The 22,361-nt window shown below is 38.4% G+C and overlaps 1 protein-coding gene across 1 annotated transcript in view; it reads left to right on the top strand.

The window, feature by feature from the left end:
- LOC126253446 (protein ecdysoneless) overlaps nucleotides 1–18,016 on the top strand; it is a 104,940-nt gene extending 86,924 nt beyond the window's left edge. The window contains exons 9-13 of the mRNA XM_049954792.1: nucleotides 3,574–3,745; nucleotides 4,384–4,550; nucleotides 4,649–4,750; nucleotides 4,876–4,979; nucleotides 16,735–18,016. Coding sequence (XP_049810749.1) covers nucleotides 3,574–3,745; nucleotides 4,384–4,550; nucleotides 4,649–4,750; nucleotides 4,876–4,979; nucleotides 16,735–16,938 — 749 coding nt within the window. The 3' untranslated portion in view covers nucleotides 16,939–18,016. The remainder of the gene's footprint in view (nucleotides 1–3,573; nucleotides 3,746–4,383; nucleotides 4,551–4,648; nucleotides 4,751–4,875; nucleotides 4,980–16,734) is intronic.
- The last annotated feature ends 4,345 nt before the right edge of the window (nucleotides 18,017–22,361 follow it).

The raw sequence follows: 22,361 nt of genomic DNA, 5'->3' as shown, positions 1-22,361 counted from the left end.
GACCATTTGCCTGCCTTACAACTGATCACATGTTCTCGTTCCATTTTATGCTGCTTTGCAATTTTATGCCCAGATATTTAATAGGCATGACTGTGTTAGGTAGTGCACTGCTGATATTGTATTCAAATACTAAAGCATTGTTTCTCCTATTCATTTTCATTGACTTACATTTCCTCCACATTTACAGCGAGATGCCATTCATCACACAAATGGAAATTCTATCCAAGCCATACAGTCACTCAAAGATGACAATTTTCCATTCACTACAGCATCTTCGACAAACAAGCCCCTATTGCTTCTCAACGTACGCATCATGTTGTTCATGAATAAAGAGAAGAAAAGCCATCCTATCACACTTTTCTGAAGTACTCCTGAAGGGGGCTCCAATGAGCACTTGGCGTCCAGGACAACATACTAAGGCGCTGCAGTCTGGAACCGCAAGACCGCTACGGTCGCAGGTTCGAATCCTGCCTCGGGCATGGATGTTTGTGATGTCCTTAGGTTAGTTAGGTTTAACTAGTTCTAAGTTCTAGGGGACTAATGACCTCAGCAGTTGAGTCCCATAGTGCTCAGAGCCATTTGAACCATTTTTGAACCAACATACTAAGTTCTAGTACTTACAAAGTCTTGGAATCACTCCCATATCTGAGAACCTATCCCATATGTTTGGACCTTCGTTAACAGGCTATAATGTGGTATTGAGTGCTTTTCAGAAATCTGGGAGTGGGAAATCTGACTGTTGCCCTCCATCCATATATGGCGGGTTATCATGTGAGAGAAGGAGAAATTGTGTCTCGCATAAGAGATGCTTTCTGAATCAGTGTTGATTTGTGGATATAAGATATCCTCCTTCAAGGACATGTATTACATTCTAGCTTAGAATATGCTTAAGAATTCTGCAGCAAAGTGATATTAAGGATACAATTGTGGATCCATTGTTTTACTCTCTCAAATACAAGAATCGCCTGCACTTTGTTCCAGTTACTTTGGACACTCTGCTGGGTAACAGATTCAGGATAAATACAAGCTAAGTATTGGGCCAACGCCAATGAGTAATCTCTGTAAAACTGAATTGGGATTCAGTAAAAGATAGGGAAGGGTCACGCAAATGAGCCATTTCAAGGATATGGATGGAAATTCACCCAAGGTCTCACGTTCAGAGAAGATCAATTCCACTGATTTTCCTCTTTCCTGTCCTCTTGAAAATGTCCTGATGAATGTACTTGGGTAACTTTCCACCCGTGTTATTGAAATGCTACTTTTGTCTGATTCTTCCCTACCTTTTGCTCAGCAGAGTTTCGTGGAGCTTGAAGCTAGTGAATCTGCTAGTTCTTTCATGCACCTGTGTCTGCAGCCAACTGATAACTAGAGTTTTATTCCTTCTTCGTTAGATTGTGCATTCATTTTGACTGTTGTTTTGATACAGAAATATAACTTTTTATATCCAGGAGGAGGAGCAATTCAGAAAATAGCAGAAAGAATGGAAAGCACTCTAATTCCCTTTGTAGATACTGATATGAACTTTCCTCTTATCAGATTTAAAAGTATTTGTGCTTCCCACTATGCTGTCACTTATGTAGGTTGTAGGACAAATGTAAGGATGTAGAGGCTTATCTCACTAGGGGTAAGATAGATACTGCCTACAGGAAAATTAAAGAGACCTTTGGAGAAAGGAGAACCACTTGCATGAATATCAAGAGCTTTGATGGAAACCCAGTTCTAAGCAAAGAAGGGAAAGCAGAAAGGTGGAAGGAGTATATAGAGGGTCTATACAAGGGCGATGTACTTGAGGACAATATTATGGAAATGGAAGAGGATGTAGATGAAGATGAAATGGGAGATACGATACTGCGTGAAGAGTTTGACAGAGCACTGAAAGACGTGAGTCGAAACAAGGCCCCCGGAGTAGACAACATTCCATTAGAACTACTGACAACCTCGGGAGAGACAGTCCTGACAAAACTCTACCATCTGGTGAGCAAGATGTATGAGTCAGGCGAAATACCCTCAGACTTCAAGAAGAATATAATAATCCCAATCCCAAAGAAAGCAGGTGTTGACAGATGTGAAAATTACCGAACTATCAGTTTAATAAGTCACAGCTGCAAAATACTAACGCGAATTATTTACAGACGAATGGAAAAACTGATAGAAGCTGACCTCGGGGAAGATCAGTTTGGATTTCGTAGAAATGTTGGAACACGTGAGGCAATACTGACCCTACGACTTACCTTAGAAGAAAGATTAAGGAAAGGCAAACCTACGTTTCTAGCATTTGTAGACTTAGAGAAAGCTTTTGACAATGTTGATTGGAATACTCTCTTTCAAATTCTGAAGATGGCAGGGATAAAATACAGAGAGTGAAAGGCTATTTACAATTTGTACAGAAAGCAGATGGCAGTTATGAGTCGAGGGGTATGAAAGGGAAGCAGTGGTTGGGAAGGGAGTGAGACAGGGTTGTAGCCTATCCCCGATGTTATTCAATCTGTATATTGAGCAAGCAATAAAAGAAACAAAAGAAAAATTCGGAGTAGGTATTAAAATCCATGGAGAAGAAATAAAAACTTTGAGGTTCGCCGATGACATTGTAGTTCTGTCAGAGACAGCAAAGGACTTGGAAGAGCAGTTGAACGGAATGGACAATGTCTTGAAAGGAGGGTATAAGATGAACATCAACAAAAGCAAAACGACGATAATGGAATGTAGTCGAATTAAGTCAGGTGATGCTGAGGGAATTAGATTAGGAAATGAGACACTTAAAGTAGTAAAGTAGTTTTGCTATTTGGGGAGCAAAATAACTGACGATGGTCAAAATAGAGAGGATATAAAATGTAGACCGGCAATGGCAAGGAAAGCGTTTCTTAAGAAGAGAAATTTGTTAACATCGACTATTGATTTAAGTGTCAGGAATTCGTTTCTGAAAGTATTTGTATGGAGTGTAGCCATGTATGGAAGTGAAACGTGGACGATAAATAGCTTAGGCAAGAAGAGAATAGAAGCTTTTGAAATGTGGTGCTACAGAAGAGTGTTGAAGATTAGATGGGTTGATCACATAACTAATGAGGAGGTATTGAATAGAATTGGGGAGAAGAGGAGCTTGTGGCACAACTTGACTAGAAGAAGGGATCGGTTGGTAGGACATGTTCTGAGACATCGAGGGATCACCAATTTAGTATTGGAGGGCAGCGTGGAGGGTAAAAATCGTAGAGGGAGACCAAGAGATGAATACACTAAACAGATTCAGAAGGATGTAGGTTGCAGCAGGTACTGGGAGATGAAGAAGCTTGCACAGGATAGAGTAGCATGAAGAGCTGCATCAAACCAGTCTCAGGACTGAAGACCACAACAACAACAACAACAACATGTAGGTTGTAGGGGATGCTTCATTTTAAATTTAATACCATTGTTGAACTGGTACTGATTTAGTCCCAGTTCTTAAATTATATTTCCCATTTTGTGTACTTTTGATTTTTACTTAGCTTTCAGAAAGTAAGTTTTTTCTCCTTCTGGTAAAAATTCAAGTAGTTCATAGAACAAACATTTTCGAATTGTAAAGTTTAACTTTGCTTACAGATGATTCTTGGTTAGAAGTGAGTCCAGCAGACATTGATCGCATGTTGGAACAGAGATACGGCAGAAAGGATTTCATGACAGCAGATAAGACCTCAGATCCATCAAGTATATCGGCTCACCTTAGCCGGTTTCTTGATCACATGTCAGGTGTCGAAGGGGCTGAATTTCCTAGGTATTTTGATGATATTATAAATTTATTTTTTTAATGACAAAATACTAATTGACTTATCTTAAAAGGCTAGCAATAAATGTCAAGTATTGCTTTTCAGAATGTCATTGTATAAAGAGAATATGACAACTTGGCTGCAAACTCAAAAACTTGTAAATCAGTATGTAATTAAATCACCTGACACAATATTTGCTACCTGTCTTTCAGTAAGTTTTCGATAAAAACATTAACTCAGATGTATCATTCCCATAGTGTTTTTACTAATTATATATCATTTCTGAAAATTTTGAATTGAAGCAGGAGTGCTTTGCTGCTTATAAACCTTTTGTCAACAAGGCAGAAAAGCTTTCAAAAGTCATTTGCAGCTCACCAAGATACATGATTCCTATATGTTATTATAACTAAGAGGGGTTTGGATGTACACAGCTATTTATGATCTCCCCAGTTCCAATAAGCTATGTAGTATGACTGTGGGTTCTAAAATGTGGCATCAAGGGCACATCACAAGCCAATACACACATCACAGATTATGATTATTGTTGTAGTTTTTATTCATTCTAATGAAAGTTAAAATTGGAAAGTACTAAACTTTTCAAGTATTTGACTTATTTAAATAGTTTTGCTACATGTCTAAATTATAGTGATGACCTGCCACCAAAACGTCCAAAGAGAGGCATTAAACCATTCAAGAATAAGAATTCTGAGGCAGATCTCCAGGGTAACGAAGATGAAATGTCGGCCTCGGTTACAGAGAATAAGATTGCATTTGATCCAGAATCATTTTCATGTGCAGTTCAAAATATTCTTGGTATGTTGATATGTACTTAATAAATGATAATATATATTGCCACTAAATTAAAGACCATGGTAGTAAATTTTCATGCACTATGTTCCATTTTGTTCAAGACTTTGCCATACCAGAAGATAGCTGGGATCTTGAATCAGATGGATCAGGAATGAGTTCTTATGAAGATGAACTTGATATGGACATTGATCAACTAAAGAAAGGTATGAGTAATTTAATCATATCCATTGGTCTGTATGTTCTTCATTATACTGTGGTGTACGATTCGGTATTATAGCATTTATAAAAACGCTGTAAGAATTATTAATTATTTTATTAACACTTTAAGGTAAAGGTGGAGAACAGCCCAAATCAGAGTTGAAGCAGTACATGGACCAAATGGATCAGGAACTAGCTTCTACCACTATGGGTCAGAGCTTCGAGAAGTCTGAGGTAAATTGTTTCTATTAGAAACAATACCTTTTCTACTTTCCAGAGTTAGTTGTGTACGTACATGTGCCTAGAACACACACACACACACACACACACACACACACACACACTGGATCTATGCCATCCTTCACAGTAAGCAATAAGCTTTCTAAGATGTCCATCATCAGATCTAGTGAGGGTGTTTTGATTTCTTAAGATGTTTTAACACATTCCAGAAACACTGTAAGAAAAAAATTGTAACACCAGGAAATAATTAATATAGAGTAATGAAATTTCAGGAATACATTTGTCTGTGAAGCATATGTAAGTGATTAGCATTACAAAATCGCAGGTTAATGTAAGCACGAGATAAGTCATTACAAATGTGAAAAGTTGGTGCATTAATAACCAGTGCAACTGCCAGAATGTTGAATGAAAGCTTGCAAAAGTGCATGCATTGTGTTGTACAGGTGCCGGACTTAAGTTTGTGGGATGGAGTCCCATGCCTGTTGTGCTGGGTTGAGCAATACAGGAACTGTTAATGGTGCTTGTGGGTGTCGCTGGAGTTGTCGTCCAGTGATGTCTCATATGTGTTCAGTTGGAGATAGATCTGGTGGTCGAGCAGGCTAAAGTAACATGTCGACATTCTGTAGAACATGGGTTACGACAGCGATATGTGGTAAACTTTACCTAGCATAAGTTATTCTGGACACAGCCGCCTCTGGTTATGAGGCAGAACCAGTTTTCATCAGAAAACACAACTGACCTCCAGCCTTCCTTCCAGTGAGCCCCACTGAAGTCACAAAGGCTGGTGTTTTTGGGGTGAATGGGATGCACGTTACAGGGCATCTGGCTCAGAGCTCTTCTTAAAGTAACCGATTTGTAACAGTTTGTTGTGTCACTGTGGTGCCAAGTGCAGCTCAAATTGCTGCTACAGATGCATTACGATGCACCAGAGCCATACGCCGAACACAGTGGTCTTCCCTCTCAGTAGTGCCACGTGACAATCCAAAACCCAGTCTTCTAGTGACCCTCTGTTCTCATTACCACCATTGCCAGCAGTTACATACAGTGCATTCCTGCTAAGTCTTTCTGCAATATTGCAGAAAGAGCATACAACTTCTTGTAGCCCTATTACACGACCATGTTCAAACTCGGGGAGGTGTTGATAATGGCATGTTCGTAGCCTTGAGGCATTCTTGACTATTATCAACTCACCACATCTAATCTCAAAGGTAACTAACACTCTCAACTGTTACAGTGAGTATTTAAAGCAATCATTTGCACTCTGACTCTTACATGAGTGGCATGAAATTTGAATAGACATTATCTTTCAGGTGTAGAAACACACGTACCAGTTTTCGTTTATGTCTTACAATTCCTTCTTGGTGTCGAGATCTTTTTCCATGAGTGTATTTTTACATAAAGTAAAGGCAACCACTCACCTTGAGCAGACTAATGTATGTCACATAGACACATGTAACGGTACACAATATTAACTACAGGGTGTATACGCCCCGAGAGATCCGGGAAAAACCTGGGAATTTTTTCATCCGGGAAAAACCCGGGAATTTTTTAGAATTCCGGGATTTTTCATTCTTTTAGATTTCAGTTAAATTTTTGTAGGTTTGACGTATAAGATCTGATACGCTGACAAAGAACTTTAGCCCACTACTGCTGAATAAAACTGCAGCAGTGAAACATTAATCAGAGAATAACACCAAAATAAAAGTTTAGTTGCGTAGAAAATGAGTAATTTACACAATGCACAGACCAGTTTGCCGACACCGAAAAGTGTCAAAGGCTGTAGGTCGAAGATTATGCAGTACGTGCGTAACAGCTAACATGCATTCGATGTGCTAGCGTCGCAATTGTTTACATTTTTAACAGATCACTGGAAAATATTTGAATAGTGACTTGAGAAGCGTTACTTTCAAAGTAAATTTCCACGCAAGATGATGTATGTTACGCGTGAGAATGTGCAGTGAATTTCTTAAATCACAGGGCGTTATAACTCTCATTCAAAACGTACCGGTAACACTTGAGGATCAGCCATTTGAAAAGTTTCGGGCCCAGAAGAGAAGTCATTTATGCCACTATTTACATTTTACCGCACATTTGTATTTGATATGACTTAACGTGTAACACACATTGAAAAAAGACCGAGCTTCAAGTTAGTTTTCATATTTAATGTTGTTCTTTCATAGATAAAAAATTATGCAATTGATGGCAAAAAGTATAATTGACCTTCAAAAAAAGTGAATAGTATGTTACTGAGCAATGTCACAAGTCTCTTCATGCCAGAGCACTTCGACTTTTCTGTAGTATAGAAAAGACGAAGTGTTCTGGCATGCAGAGCAATACCAGTTCACTTCTTTTCTACTTTTTGGCCGGTGAATTGGATCTTCGTCTCCGAACAGCTCTAACATTCGCTACTTCTTCTTTCTAACTAATCCTATAAATGGACAACAGAAGGCAGCACCAGTCACGCGACAGGTAGCGGGATATCCGTACCTTGCTCTCGTACGAAATTAGTCCAGTTTTAGAGCGGAAACCTGTGTCAGGCACAGCTACTATATTCCCCGCTCTAAAATTTGCTTTCAGTAAGGACAAGTATGTCTTTTACCTCTTCCATTCCTCATTTTTTCTGATTTTATTATTTTTTATTTAAATACAAAAGCTTACTGTTTAATCGTTGTTAAAGACCTTTAATTACTGTCTTTCGTTTTAGAATAAGAAGAGATTTTTTCCGTAAAATATTTTGTACATTTTTACAGTCCTTTCTTTTCGGATTTTCGTGTTGCTAAATTTTAGCTCCAGTCTTTATTTTAATACTTAATTTCTTAAATTAGGTTTATTTTTCAAATATTTTTTAATCACGAAAGTTATTGTTTGAAATGTATATTTAAACATCTGTGGGAGTTAGCAGTTTAAAATAACGCTATCATATTCATTTATTTTAAAAACATTTTATTAAAGAAACATTTTAATTATTATTAGACAATACAACAAATAAAACAAATAATTTAGAAGGAAGTACCATGTTTAACAACAAATACTGTAATTTAGGAATTGACCTTGGAGAATAACTCACTTGGTGAGTGTGCGAGAGCATTGATTCGTTCTGTAATATATTCTCGCTCTATCTGAGCGTTTTGAATGGTCCCCTCAAGTTTTGCCTTCTTCTCTTTAAGCTGTCTTATTTCTGCGTCAACAATCTTCCTTTTAGTCAGATGATCCTTTTTCCTGGATGACTCGTCGTTTCGATTTTTGAGGTCTTCAGCATATCGATCTTGTGAGTTTCTTACCGAGTGTATAAGGGACTTTGTTATAGGCACTCCTTGGACTCCGCCGTGTGTCTTGACGGCGTCGTACACCAGTCTTCTGCTCACTACAGATTGTTCCCTCATATTCTTGAAGAGGCACTCTTTGTTCACCGAGAATCCTCGCTCTGCAGCTGCTTGACCGTGCGACAAAGTGAGCGTGATTTCCATTGCCTTCTGCAGCTCGTGGCACGTTGCATTCTGGTTCTTGAGACAATTCATCCAGAACTCATCCAGCCGTTGCTCCTTTTTGTTGAATGTTTTGAATTTTGTTTTGCAGTTCTTCTTTACAACGGAAGCGTATTGCGCTTCTGCTTTATCGGCACATACACCGTTAATCCAATTGCTCTCCACCAAAATCTGTAGAAAGGAATGAAATCGTTTGGGAACAGCCTCCCTGCACACTATTGTGGGATCAAAGCAGCTTACAGCTTTTGTCAACCTAAAGTGTAAGGGAGATTTCTCCATCAACTTTGACACAAGCTTGATCATTCCTCTTCTGCATTCGCTCCGGAACTCAGCGATTTCAAGGGCTGTGAGAGACCTGCACTTTCTGAATTCATTCTTGACGGTGAACCCAATCTTGACGTGGTTCACACCCAAAAGATTGGATTCTTTGTCCAAATTAACTGACGGCGAGATCTTCTTCGGCTGGACAAATCGTGTCATCGTTGTCTCCATTATCTCTGTCAAAGCAGAGTGGAGGAACGGTGCTAGCGGCCAATCGGATTGGAAATCCTTTATGAAAGGTGTCAAGTCTCCAGCAAGAGTCTTGAAAAAGGCAACTTTCGGACCAAGTAGCTTGTCCTTGAGGTGATCCTCCACTACTCTGTAGCTAGCACATTTTGGTTTGTTTTTTTCTTCCAGTTTTCCAACAAATATTCGCAGAAATGGAAGCATTACCAGAGCTCGCTCAGCAACTTCCACATTCTCCAGCCATCGGATTGCGCAAAACTTTAAGGGAAACAGTTCCGATTCCGTTGTCGAAATATACAGAGCTCTTCTGGCAGGGACATCCTTAAAAAGATTGTACAAGGCACATAAAAACTGAATTATCATCCACTGTGTTTCTTGAATTGCGGGCTTGAAGGCGCCGTGAACAACGTGAAGCCCACACGTTCCAATTTCCAGTAAAATGGTGTCTACTCCTTCAATTTGTTTCAAAAAAATTTTAAGTTCCCTTAAGAACACGAAGTTGACGTTAGGGCTGTCCATCGATACTTGTAAAAGTTTTTTCATTGCTTTGGCGGGAATTTTTTTCTTGAAGGACTCGAGTAGCTTAGCTGCCGTCGAACTGCCTAGAAAAGCCGATGCATAGTAACGGGTGCACACTGGAATTTTTCTAATGTCCCAATAACACACTAAAATGTCCATCTGGATTCTTTTGCACACCTTGTTCAAGGATTCGTCAAAACAAACAACAATCCTTGATGCGTTTACGAGGTCAGATTTAATTTCAGACTCAAAGAAGGGAGCTAGTCCATATTGCACGATATAACCGATTTTGTCCTTTTGTAAACCCATGCTCTTGGCCACTTCACTGTCGGGGAACATTGCGGGGAAAGGCAACACGTCGTTTGCAGAACTACGCAGTGACTTGCGTGAAACGATGCACTCCAAACACCACAGTATTTCCGCCTTTGTTACTTCGTCCTTTATTGCCATCTGATCAATTCCTCTCAGTTTATCCATGGGTTTTGACATTGCAGTGACATCCTTCTGCAGAGGCGCAACAGTTCAAGCGGCCAACGCCACTGTTGTTGACCCAGCTGAATCCGCAGATGTGGTAGTGGAAGTAGAATCTGTCTGCTGGGTTGAAGTGGTCGCCGCCGGTCTGGTGTAGACATACAAACTTGCTGTGCTTCTCATGGCAGCTGCTTTCGCGACGTGCTTCTTGGATTTTGTCACGTGACTTGTAAGAGCCGATCTTCCCATAGTACGGATGTTAATGAGGGTCCCTGGACATAATCCACATTTAGCACTATAAAGGTCTGTAGGTACTTTCACCAACCAGTCCTTGAATGCTGGATCTGAAAGCCAGCTATCTTGAAAACCAATCGACATGGCGCAGTCGCAGTGGTTGTTGGTGGGCAACCTTTATTGGATAAAGAAGAACGATGGATGTAAATAAGGCTGCGCCTCGTTATTATGCATAATGAAATATGACACAATGAGTGTTACCTACCTTGTCAGTTTATAAAATTTTGCCCCGCACGTGCGCAGAACTGAATCCAACAGGTGAGCCGAGCACACTGACTACTGACAGACTGTGTGATTTGAAAATCGAACGAAGCACGTTTGACAACACTGTCTCTACCAAGCAACAATCGGCGTTAATTACGATATTATTAGTAGCGCTGCGTTTATTGACCCTTTAAGAAACTATGAATCACAAGACGTATCAACCAGTCTCACTCCAGTAACCTGTTGCAAGTTTCTAGCTAATTTTACATGTACAGTATAGCACCTCAATTATAAAGACGAAAGATATTAAGTCCACCCCGCTCATCGACCAAAGTTCTGAAGGCTTCGCCACCTTTTCGTTCTAGCTTATTCCTTATCATGAGGCTTCTCCTTTTCTCTCTCTCTCTCTCTCCCTCTCTCTCTCTCTCTCTCTCTCTCTCTCTCTCTCTCTCTCTATCTATCGGCTGCTATTGGTTGCTTGCTCTCGTCTCCCATCCACGATTACTAAGTTATGAAGTCTGCTGGTTACGAACGAATTGGCCTCCCAGTTACTTTACAGCTGAGGCGCTCTACTGTGTGTAAAATTTCCGAAGTGCTTTAGGACTTGGTAGACATTCTGTTGTACATATACCGATTTTAATTTAAAGTCTAGATTCTGTAGCAGCGTACATGTTGATTTACTTGTAGAGGAATGATTTACCCGTTTCATTTTAAAATATGGTTTAACTTTACATCCAGTACATTGATAATGTCACTTTTTATGTATCCCTCCGTACCTAGAAACGTAATAAACCCTGTTCAGCTGTTATTGTTGTCTTCACGTTATGTTTTCTTGCTGTTCTTTGACGTACTTGCAAACCCCCTCTCCATATTTTTCTGCTAATCAAGTCCGCAGTAAAGGAAACACTCTGGATGATAATTCAGTTTGTACATGCCCTGTTAAACCTATTTAAGGATTTCCATTCCAGACTAGCTCTGTATATTTGGACCATTGAATCGGAACGTTTGCCCTTGAAGATTTGCGTGATCCGATGGCTGGAGAACTTTGTTGCGGAGTGCGCTCTAGTAACTGCTTCTGTATTTGCCAATGTTTGTTGCAAAGATAGAGCACAAAAAAAACGCGAAACGTGCTAGCTACACGGTAGTCTATGATCATCTGAAGAACATGCTACTCGGCTCAATAAACTCTTATTTCAAGACTCTTGCTCCAGACTTTTCTTCTTTAATTATTGACCAACTTACGTAATGTTTTCTTTACCACTTATTTGCCAGCTAGTATTTTCCTGTAATACTGTCTCGATGTTTTTTTCTCTTTATATATACCAAGTTCTAGTTTTTGGCATTGAATGTATAAACGGCAATTGTTTTATTTGTATTTAATCACGGTAACAGCGGCTGTATTATTACGGTATTGGGATTTTGAACAGGCATGTAACGATGTTAGCTGCTGAAAGCAATGGCTCGTCTTTCGTGTGATAGATTGCTGGCTTGGTCATCTCACCTTGCCTCCTCAGCTCGCAGAAATGTCTCTTCCCACTTCATCCAGTCACTGGATCGCTTTGCATTGACCAGCTGACGCCATGGTGACTCCTATTCTGTCCCATCCTTCATTGGCACTCCAGTCCCAGTCAGGCAGAACGCAGAATGCTTTCAAAGATCCCTAGACCTTGTTGTGAGTGCTCGCAGCCTTACGTCAGTGGGTGTTTAAATGTTGTACAGTATATTCAGAGTTTTGAATAAAAACAATGTAAAAGTTGATGCATCACTCGTCGAGAAAACATGACACCGACTACAGCTAAGTATAAACTTCACTTTGTAATGGTTCTCTTAAATCACTGCAGCTATGATCACGAAATAAAAACTGAATAGTGTTATTGGAAAACGGCTTATGGAAAGTTTAGGGGTTTTATACTTCGGAGCACTTTAGGAAACGAAATCCAACAAAAAACAACGCGTTTTGGAAAGATCTTTGATTCGCATCGGCATTTGGACTGCATGTTTGCGTAATACGAAAGTATATGTATGAAATACAGCAGTTTAGTTTCCGAAGCATTCTTAGGTTCCTGCCTAACCACGCGCTTCGAGAAAAAGCAGCAAAACATTTTTAATGCCCTATATTATATGTGAAAGTTCAGCTTTTCGTGAAGATATAGTGTACTTACATTACTTTAACCCATTAACCTTTCGTCTTTGTATGGTCGTGCTACTTAACAATGATGCTGCTAGTGGTTGAATACATAACATGTATTATGCACTAATCGAGGCCCACGAGAAAGACAGGCCGCGGCGCGTACGTCACGAAGAACGGCCTGAGCTCGCTTGTTCCCGTAACTCAGTGGGCAAAATGCGTATTTAAATCTGTTAACTCGCAACCGGGTGCGTGCATACTAACGAGAATTTCATCTTGTACTGGAATCCGTTATTATGAAGTCTTACTGATTACTGTTCATACAACAAAATTTAAAATCAATTCTCAATAGAAATGGTATAACCGCTCGTTTACAGCATTTAGTCTCTTCTTCGTAACAGTTCTTTCATAGAAGATGTGGTGCCTTACTCAACTGATAATCATTTTGGTACGATTTTAGTTGCCAAATTAGAGCCTGTTAGTAGGCCTACGGACTTCCTATCATTGTAGGGCTAATAATAGTGGATTCCAATAGTCGATGCATTTCTCGTTCGTACATACACATTTAGTTACATTAACCGTTGTAGAAACGCACTTTGCTGAGTTGAGCGAGCTCGGCCCACGTTCGTAATGTACGCGCCGTGGCCTGTCTTCCTCGTAGGCCTCGTGCTCTGAATAACTGCCGTCATTCGCTAGCGAGATCACGTGACTTGAGCTATGACTGGCTGACAAAAGTGCATCGCTCAACGCAATCTGTATTTTAAGGCTTCGGAAGCTACCGTGCTGTAACTTGTGGAATTTGTGTATATACTTTCGCAATACGAAAATAAAATCTGTCTATATTGTCTCGCATCAAACATCTTTCCAAACGCATTGTTTTTCCTGTTTCCTTAAGTGCTGGGACATCCTCAGCTGGTATAAGACCTTCACTATTCAAAGGACTGATAGGTTTTACAGCCCGAGGGAAAGTATACTGTTGCTTAACACGGATGTATTTTCACCCGCTTTATACGTAATTTCATCCGGGAGAAATTGTGTTTTTACCCGGGAAATCCAGGAAATTTTTTTCTTGTCCACATAGACACCCTGAAGTAGCTTTCGAGCTCTGGCTTTTCTTCTGACAGTAAGTACCCACATTAACAGTCACAACAATACAGACGCCCAAATGCTCACTATTGCAGCTGCAGTAACACTGATTATTAGAGAGCAGCTGCCTGGGCTGATGGATATGGGGAAGGTGTAGGGAAGGACACATGAGGCAAGAAGGGAGAAGGGGGTAGTGGAATAGGGCGAGGCGGAAGTGGGAAAGACATTACTCAGACATATCAATGACAGAAGAAAAAAGTAATCTGAGGCAGTGGAAAAACAGATTAGTCGAAGTTTATACCAGAGGGGTTGAGAGAAACTTATGCTGGATGAGATCATCCAAATGGCGTGTGTAGTGAAGAAGCAGCTTTTGAAGTCCTCTTTGGCAGCCAGATAGTAAAGTTTGCAGTCTGCCACAGTTTGGTGGTGGACACTCTGCCTGTAGACAGTTGGTTACCCATTACGTGTTGTGCCCAAGAAGAATGCTGCACATTAACTGCAGCGTATCAGACATATAACATGGGAGCTCTCATATGAGGCCCTGCATTTTATTGTGTAGGAAATGCCTGTGAGTGATAAGAGGACTACTGGTCGGTGGCTGTTTTAACAGGTTTATTGCTGTCAGAGGAGTGGATGGCACAGGAGATCAGTTTATGGATGAGCTGGATGGGATATGGTTTGTTCATAATGGGTCCAGCACAGCTATAATATATTACAGCAGTTTTGTCTGTATTGTAATAGATGTATATAAATAATTATTTTGTTGTAATATGCACAGTATTAATGTGAGTTGTTTGTGAAAAATTTGAGCATAATGAAAGAAAAACTTTATAACATTCAAAGCAGCATATAGTTTTTCAGTGACGGCTTGAGTAGTACTCTCCAATTGGCCTTTTCAAGCATTTATGTGCACAATGGTGTAATGGTTGAGGCATTGGACTTACATTTTGGGAGGAGGACCAGTCTTTAAATCTTCACTTATCCAACCAGATTTAGATTTTATATGCTTTCTCTAAATGACACCAGGTGATTGCTGAAATAGGTTATTTAATAATCCACAGATAACTTAAGTTTTTCTCACCAATTCGGTTAGTGTAACCACTGAAATACTTAAGTCATATATATTGCAGAAATGATACTACGAAATTCGATGGATGGTTATGTTTAACTATATGTCAGCATTGTTTGCCTTTGAAGTTAGCTGGTATCACCTTGTGGCATGGTCTGGGATGCGGTGGTGTATAATCAGTAGTCTCAGTCACTCTGAATTTTGTATGTCGTAAATTAGGCTACTTGTTAATCCCAAAACGGTGTTCTTCATTCATTGCGCTCCAGAAGCCATTTACGAACAGAATAGTATTCATCCACATATTGTAAGGGATGTTCAGTATGTCATATCCTCAATACAGCATATTCCCTCACCTGTCAAGTTGTGTGACCCTTATTTTCTCATTCTTCTACAATGTCACCCATTGAACATATCAGGAATTTAATTGGTCAGCAACTTGTTCATGACATTTGACCAGGATTGGAAGCATCTGAGATATCATTCATCCAAGTACATTCAAAGTCTGTTTGATGTGATGCCTCTGGGTATAGAAGTTATCATTGCAGATTCACCAGATTGTGATTTTGAACATAATATAGAAAAATAAAATATCATTTCTTTGTGTCGCTATAGGTCCTATGCAGGCTAAACTGGTAATTATTTCTGGTAATGCATGTATGGTGCTGCATTTTTTTCATTTAGTATAATGAAACAAAAAATACTGCATTTATTTATTCAAATGTGTCAATCAAGGTGATGAAATTATCCTTTGCACTCTACATTGTTTGGTTTTTTTAGCTTCCAGTTAAAGATATTAGAGGTCATATGTGTGGTTTAATAATTAACATTGCCAGTTTATGTTATTGATGACATCCCAGGTTTATTTTGACCAGATGACAATGTGGTTTGGGTGCATTTGTTTTGTGCACTTATAGTTACTTGTTGAGTTTGGATCCTGTAAATGATGAATTTTTTACTGACATATTCATAGATAAAGATTTTGGTTGTCACAACAGCTACATCATCCTGGGAGGAGGAGTGGAGGAGAAATGTATGTCAGGCAGTGGAATGGGAGAGGTTAATATGCGGTTAGAGAAAAATGGTGTGTGACATACTGTATGGTGCAAGAGGGGGTGGGACAAGGAATTATGTAAATGGAGGGAGAGGGGGAGGAGAGAGGACGGGGTACATGCAGACATCAAACATACTAGAGACTTTTTTTTCCCATAAACTCCATTTGTTGTCATAGCACTTGATATAATAGCTCAAGGAAGCAACTGCTGTTACAGGGTAGCTAGTGTATATTGTTCTCATTGGAAGTTTATAAGATTCAGCTAAAATACCACATGTATCACTGGTGAAATTATCATTAGATTTTAGTACTTTTCTCCATAGCAAAATACAGTCTTCAGCTTGTTGAATAGCCCAGTTTAAACATTGCTTACTTAACTATGAAGTTGTATTTTTCTCTTTACTTCCACATTCCAATCTGAAATAAGCAAGTGGTCACATTTTCTTCAGTTAATGCTAATAAGTCATTTGTGAGAAAACTACATGCATCTCTTAACATTAGTGCAATACATCACCTTATTATCTGAGATGTTACAAATGGCTGTTGATACAAACTAAACTTTATGCAGACTTTGCACAGTAATGTAATTAGTCACACTTCATTCTTTTTTTTTTTTTTTTTAACGTAACTATGCACTATGACGGATATTAAAAAAACAGTTTGCTGATAATGTCACATTTACCATTGCCATATCCACCATTTAAAATGCCTGCACTCTCTCCTCAAATTCCACTTCCCCTTCACTAGTTTTTTCCCCAGTGTCTTACTATAAGTGTGAAAAAGAAAACATTTTGTGTTCAGTTGATGAATTTGATGTTTTCAGGTACTAGCTGTCATGTCTGTAATGTTAATAATATTACTCTCAATCCATTCCAAAATAAACATTCCTAAACTTGTGTATTGGATACTTGCTTTAATTTGCCTTTTTTTTCCAGATACCAGAGAAAAAGTGGAAGGATGACTTTGAAGATGTTGAGGATTTTAAACCTGTGGACATTGATTTAACTGCTCTGAAGAATATATTGGAGTCATATCAAGCTCAAATGGGAGGTTCTGGGCCTGCTAGCAATCTGTTGGGTCCAATGGGTGTACACTTAAAGACAGATCCTCCTGATACAGATTCATTACCAGGACCTTGAACAGTAACATGTCATTCAAAGAACAATAAGGCACTCTAGTCAGCTCCTTTTTTTTATTATTGGAATTGAATAATTCCAATGCACATGCCAGTTTTCAAGCCAGATGATACACTTTTATATCTGAGAATCTTCATATATTTCCTGTTCTAAACATTGGTGCTTATTGTACAAAGAACTGAAAAAAATTGCAAGGCCAGTCAGATGTGGAAGAAAGTATATTGTTACAGACAGTGAAGCAATTCAAATGCAGAAAGTATACAGTTGTTACATGTTTTATTAAAACAAATCTGAATATTGTTGAAGGATGTATGACAGGGAAAAAATGTATAACAATCTGTATTGTGAATAGAAATGCAAATCAGTTCCAGAAGACCCATGATTAAAGGTTATTTTTGCAATGAATAAATTTATGGTATATCAACCAGATGCTCAGTGATATACAATGGTCACAATGAAATGTCACTGTAGTGGCATTGTTTTGAAGCTATAATTTGTAATAGGAGGATGATTTCCTGATTTATATTTATGCAAGTAGTTTGGTAATGCTTCACTCTCAAATCTCTTGATAAACCAGCTTAAAAAATAAGTTGTCCTACATAACTGAAATAAAACATTTTTTTTAAGAAAAATCAGGAAGAAGAAGGGACAAGCCATTGAAATCAGCCTTAATTACACACTGTTCTTACATTTTAAAGTTTATGTCTGTTGGCTTTATACTCACAGAATGAACAAATTTGCAGTGTTAAATGATTGAAACAGGGAAGTTTTTTAATGTGAAGTATTTTCTTCATTATTTTACAAAGTATTTTTATCAAAATTATGACCATAATTATTTTTGTTTTGTACATGCTACAGGAGTCATATTAAAAAAAGGTGTGATTAAACAGTCAGCTTGTAATGACATGCGATCACTGATGTACTTACTAATTTTTGTGTGTGTATGTGCACATACAAAATCCATGGCACCAAACAAAACATTAAGGATGTGGACTGTATTTGACAGAAAATTCTGTTGAAGTAAAATGCAACAATTTTGTATTTTAATTTTCTAAATAAAATGCTTTTTTCAGGATATTAATTATTTGTTTCCTCCAGAATGTGTACAATATCAGTTTGAGAAGTTTAGATTGCTATGATCATGCTTTACAAATTCATCTCTTGCTCAGTGTGTGTCAGTACCATGTAGTGAAACTGACAGACTATTTTACATTGATGTCACACCTTACCTATAAAATTACTGGTGTGATTAGGACATCACAATGCTTAAGAGCAATTTCAAATAATTTAATTTGCAAAACAATATGAAATAAAAAGCACTATAGAAATCTGTCTTTCGCTGGGTGGCTATTACTATGAGTATTATTGTTATTGTCATCTTTCTCATAATAGAAATTGCATTGTTAAATATAGTCAAGACAACTCCAAGTTACTTCCATCTTCCTCATGAGTATGTGTGATGACTCAAGTGATTTTACAATACACAAGATATGGGCAGTTCCAAGTAGCATTATATCTTTTATCTCACCGTTTTTATTACATCCTGAAGTTATACATTATTGATTCCAGATAGCAATGATTATCAGGATGACAGTTTTAACATTCCACATTCAGCTGACCCCAGCACTCATATCCTTATATTTCAGTTTCTTCTGAGCAACTTTTAATCATAACGTTCACCTCACACAGGATTGATAAATCGATTAAGAGACAAATATTTATCTGGCTGACATACCACATCGGATTTATTGATTGCAACTGCTTGGTCCCTATGTATCTGACCGTACAGGATAGTGTAACATCCATCTGCTATGACTGCTTTAGATGTGTATTCTTACCATTGTTGGAGATGTATCTGGTAACACTAGAGCTCTGCATATTTGCAAATGAAGGTATGAGCACAACTTAATTGTGCCTCTTGATGTATTTATTCTTTGCCAAAATATGGCATCCTGGTGTTCTTTGGTCTCAGAGCATACTCCACAAAGTCAACGTCTTATCATCTTGAGTTGTTTTCCTTATAAATTTTTCAGCTGCAGGACCTGGTGTTGGGAAGCTGCTAATAAAGCTTCAGAGTCTGCTTTTTCTTCTTCTTTTACGCCCCAGCTATTCCAGACCTAAATCAGTGTCTATATATACTCTCCACAAGCAGTTGTACAGTACATAGCAAAAGGTACGTGTACAAATATTATAGATTATCTTTACTATTCCAGTCGTGTACTGAGCGAGCGAACGGTTACTGTCTGTATGCACTTTAATCTCTCTCATATTTTTCTCATGATCCCTATTTTCATTAAACTTTTGTATAGTCCTATAGCAACCAGTTACAATCCTAGCATCGTTTCTCTGAATTTTTCTGATATCTGTTGTCATACATACCCAGTAAGGACTCCCAACACTGAAACAATAGTCTGCAACTAGTTGCACTATCTGTGTCAGGGATGGGGGTAGTTGGAGATGTCAGATTAAGGGTGTATTCTACTATGGAACCACAACCCGTATCGAAGTTTTAGTGCCCATGGTTGTCACAAATTGTGTTAGCTATATAGCACATGCTACAGGTCTTACACCGGCACTGCAGTTTTCCAGGAAACATTTAATCAACTAATTATTAGCAGCTTTAAATTGAAAATAATCATATTATTTAGAATTCTGTATGCACAATTTGCAGCATTTTAGTTTAAGAAACTTTGTCACATTCCTCAGAGGCTGTAGGCAGAACAGGATCTATGATATTTCCAAAGCGAGGCTAAACCCTTATAGCGCCGTCGCCTCCATCCCCATAGAGTGTTTGACATAGGATATCAAAAATCTTTAAAAAATAGATTTTTTCAAAAATATCTTCATTTTATAGCACACATCTTACTGAAGAGTTTGATATAAACAATATACACTTCTTAACTGTGCCAAAGTGCCATGCCATGCCTCTTCACACAGCATTCTCCTATCGCACATCACTGTATTTCGCTCTTTGCAATTCAAACATCTATATTTTGTAATGGAAGCCATCAAACCAGTATAATGCACAGCAGAAATTAAAATGTCCTGTGGTGCCTCTTCTGCTCCCTGTCAGCTGATTTGACATCCTACCCCTCCTCTTTTTTAAAAAAGAAAAAAAAAACCCTCACAATAAATACTGAGTGGGATATTTTGTGACTGGGAGAATAGCCATTCCAATGCTTTGGTGGTGGAGTAGTAACCTTAAAGTATCTATTTGGCTATATTCGAAAACGTGTTGGCAAAGCTAGCCCTTAATTAACTCCAAAAGTATTGCTTGCTTAACTATATATGTTAAATTCATGATTTAAACAAATAATTTGGCCTAACTCTTGCAGTAGAAGAAACTGCTAAAAAAGGCACAATTTTTCAATGTATTCAGTTAATTTAATGAGTTAAGTTTTAATTGTAATTTCTGTAAATTTAACTTTGAACAATGTGTAGTTTCAGTACCTATTATTGTGAGGATAAATAAGGGCCTGATTTTTGGTCCCAAGACAGTAAGTCCACGGCCAAGTTTCAGACGAGGAACCTATGTTGGTTAGAACAACAACAATGCATCAATAGTGTAATAAGTGTTGCACATTTAGGCTGTGTGTTAAAACAGTGACAGTGTCTGCTCCATACGTATCTTTCTATTCTTCAAGAACTGTGAACTTTGTGATTAGGCTTTGCTCACAGATGTTCAGCAGTAAGCTATTTTAGCAGTATGTGGATTTTCGCGTGCTAACTATTAATGAGGCTTATGGGAAGTTCGAACAATAGTGCACTGGCCATATATAACTGTGTATTATTGGGGAGGGGGGGGTTGTGAAAAGCGAAAGTACAAGACTGTGCATCTGTCAACTACATCATTTATAGTAGACAGTTCTGCACATCCACCCCCTATTTTTTCAGCCAGTAAGTCGAGACCCAGGACAACAAACGAAGAAACAAAGTAGGCGAACCGCTACAATTTGTAATGTACAATGTACCCCTCAAGGATGCATTTGGGCAAACCAGTGCCAAATGACCAATTGTTTTGTTCATCAGCTCCACATCAGTCACATCATTAAGAGAGACAGAATACTGCAAAATTTTGCATCTACTAATATAAGTGAAAGGCATCTGATTATATCCGTACAAATTACAAAAATGCCCGTACATTCCACATCTTCTCCTAAACCACTGGACTGACTTCAACCAAACTTGGTACAGATATCATTTACTTTCCAGAACATATAATTGTGGGGTACGAATCTCCTCCCCCTATCAAAGGGGTGGAGGTGAAAAATCAGTGTAGCCCATGACGTGAGAATACCCTTACTTTAGTTATCCAGTATTTGAGAATGAGAACACTTAGAGACTTGAAACAAACTTTACACATAATTTCAAACCCTAACAAAAGTTTTTGTTGTTGATGACCCCCACAAAATGATGTTAAGAAAAAATGTTTATCGCTTCCTACATTTTCACTGTTCATGCAGTGAAACTGACCCATGAAACATGATGTTTTAATTTATTACTTCTTTACTACTTACTGTATTGGTGACACATTTTGCAGACAGTATTCACGTGTACCACTGACTGTACCAGAAAAATTACATTATTGTGTGACACTTAGTTTAGGAGATACAATGTCATAAATGCTGACTTACATGAAAAACTATCATATCATGCAAGATGTTTAAATTTATTACTTCATTGTTACTAACTCTATTTGCAACACTTTATCGCAGACAGTATGAAAATTTGCTACTGAATGTACCTATACAAATATATCATTGTACGACACACAGTTCAGGAGAGATGATGTCAGATGCTGAGGTATGTGAGAAACTGCCGCATCATGTGTGACATTTTAATTTATTACTTGTTTACTACTAAATGTATTCACTGCACGTTTTGCAGTCAGTAGGCACACACAGCACTGGGTGGACCCATAAAATTATATCATTGTATGGAACATAGTTAAGGAGATAAGGCATAATGACCATAAAGCTTCTTGGAGTGAAACTGCAGCACAAAAATCGCTAGACATACGAGGTATGTGAGAAAAATTAATGAGACAAATTTTTTTACATACCAAAGTTTTTATTTTTTTCAAACAACAGTATTGTCCCCTTCAAAGTAGATCCCTTCGGCAGCTATACACTGGCAGTCTTGGTAGCAATGCTAACACGTCTATCTCGAGTTACAAAATGAAATCGTTTAAAGACTTTTTCGATTTTGGGAAAAGAAAAAAGTCACGAGGACTCAGATCAAGTGAACAACAGGAATGTCTTTAGAGGTCAAGAATTGCATTGTGGAAGTGGCTGTGTGACATGGGGCATTGTCATGATGCAGCATCCACTTATCTGCAATGTCTGGTCTCACTTGATTCACCCTTTTCCTGAGCCTTTCAAGGGTGTCTTTGTAAAATGCTTGGTTGACAGTGCTTCCTGAAGGAA

Source organism: Schistocerca nitens, chromosome 4 (genome assembly GCF_023898315.1).
Source record: "Schistocerca nitens isolate TAMUIC-IGC-003100 chromosome 4, iqSchNite1.1, whole genome shotgun sequence".
NCBI classification, from domain to species: Eukaryota; Metazoa; Arthropoda; class Insecta; order Orthoptera; family Acrididae; genus Schistocerca; species Schistocerca nitens.
This window is presented reverse-complemented; position numbering and strand designations above follow the sequence as displayed.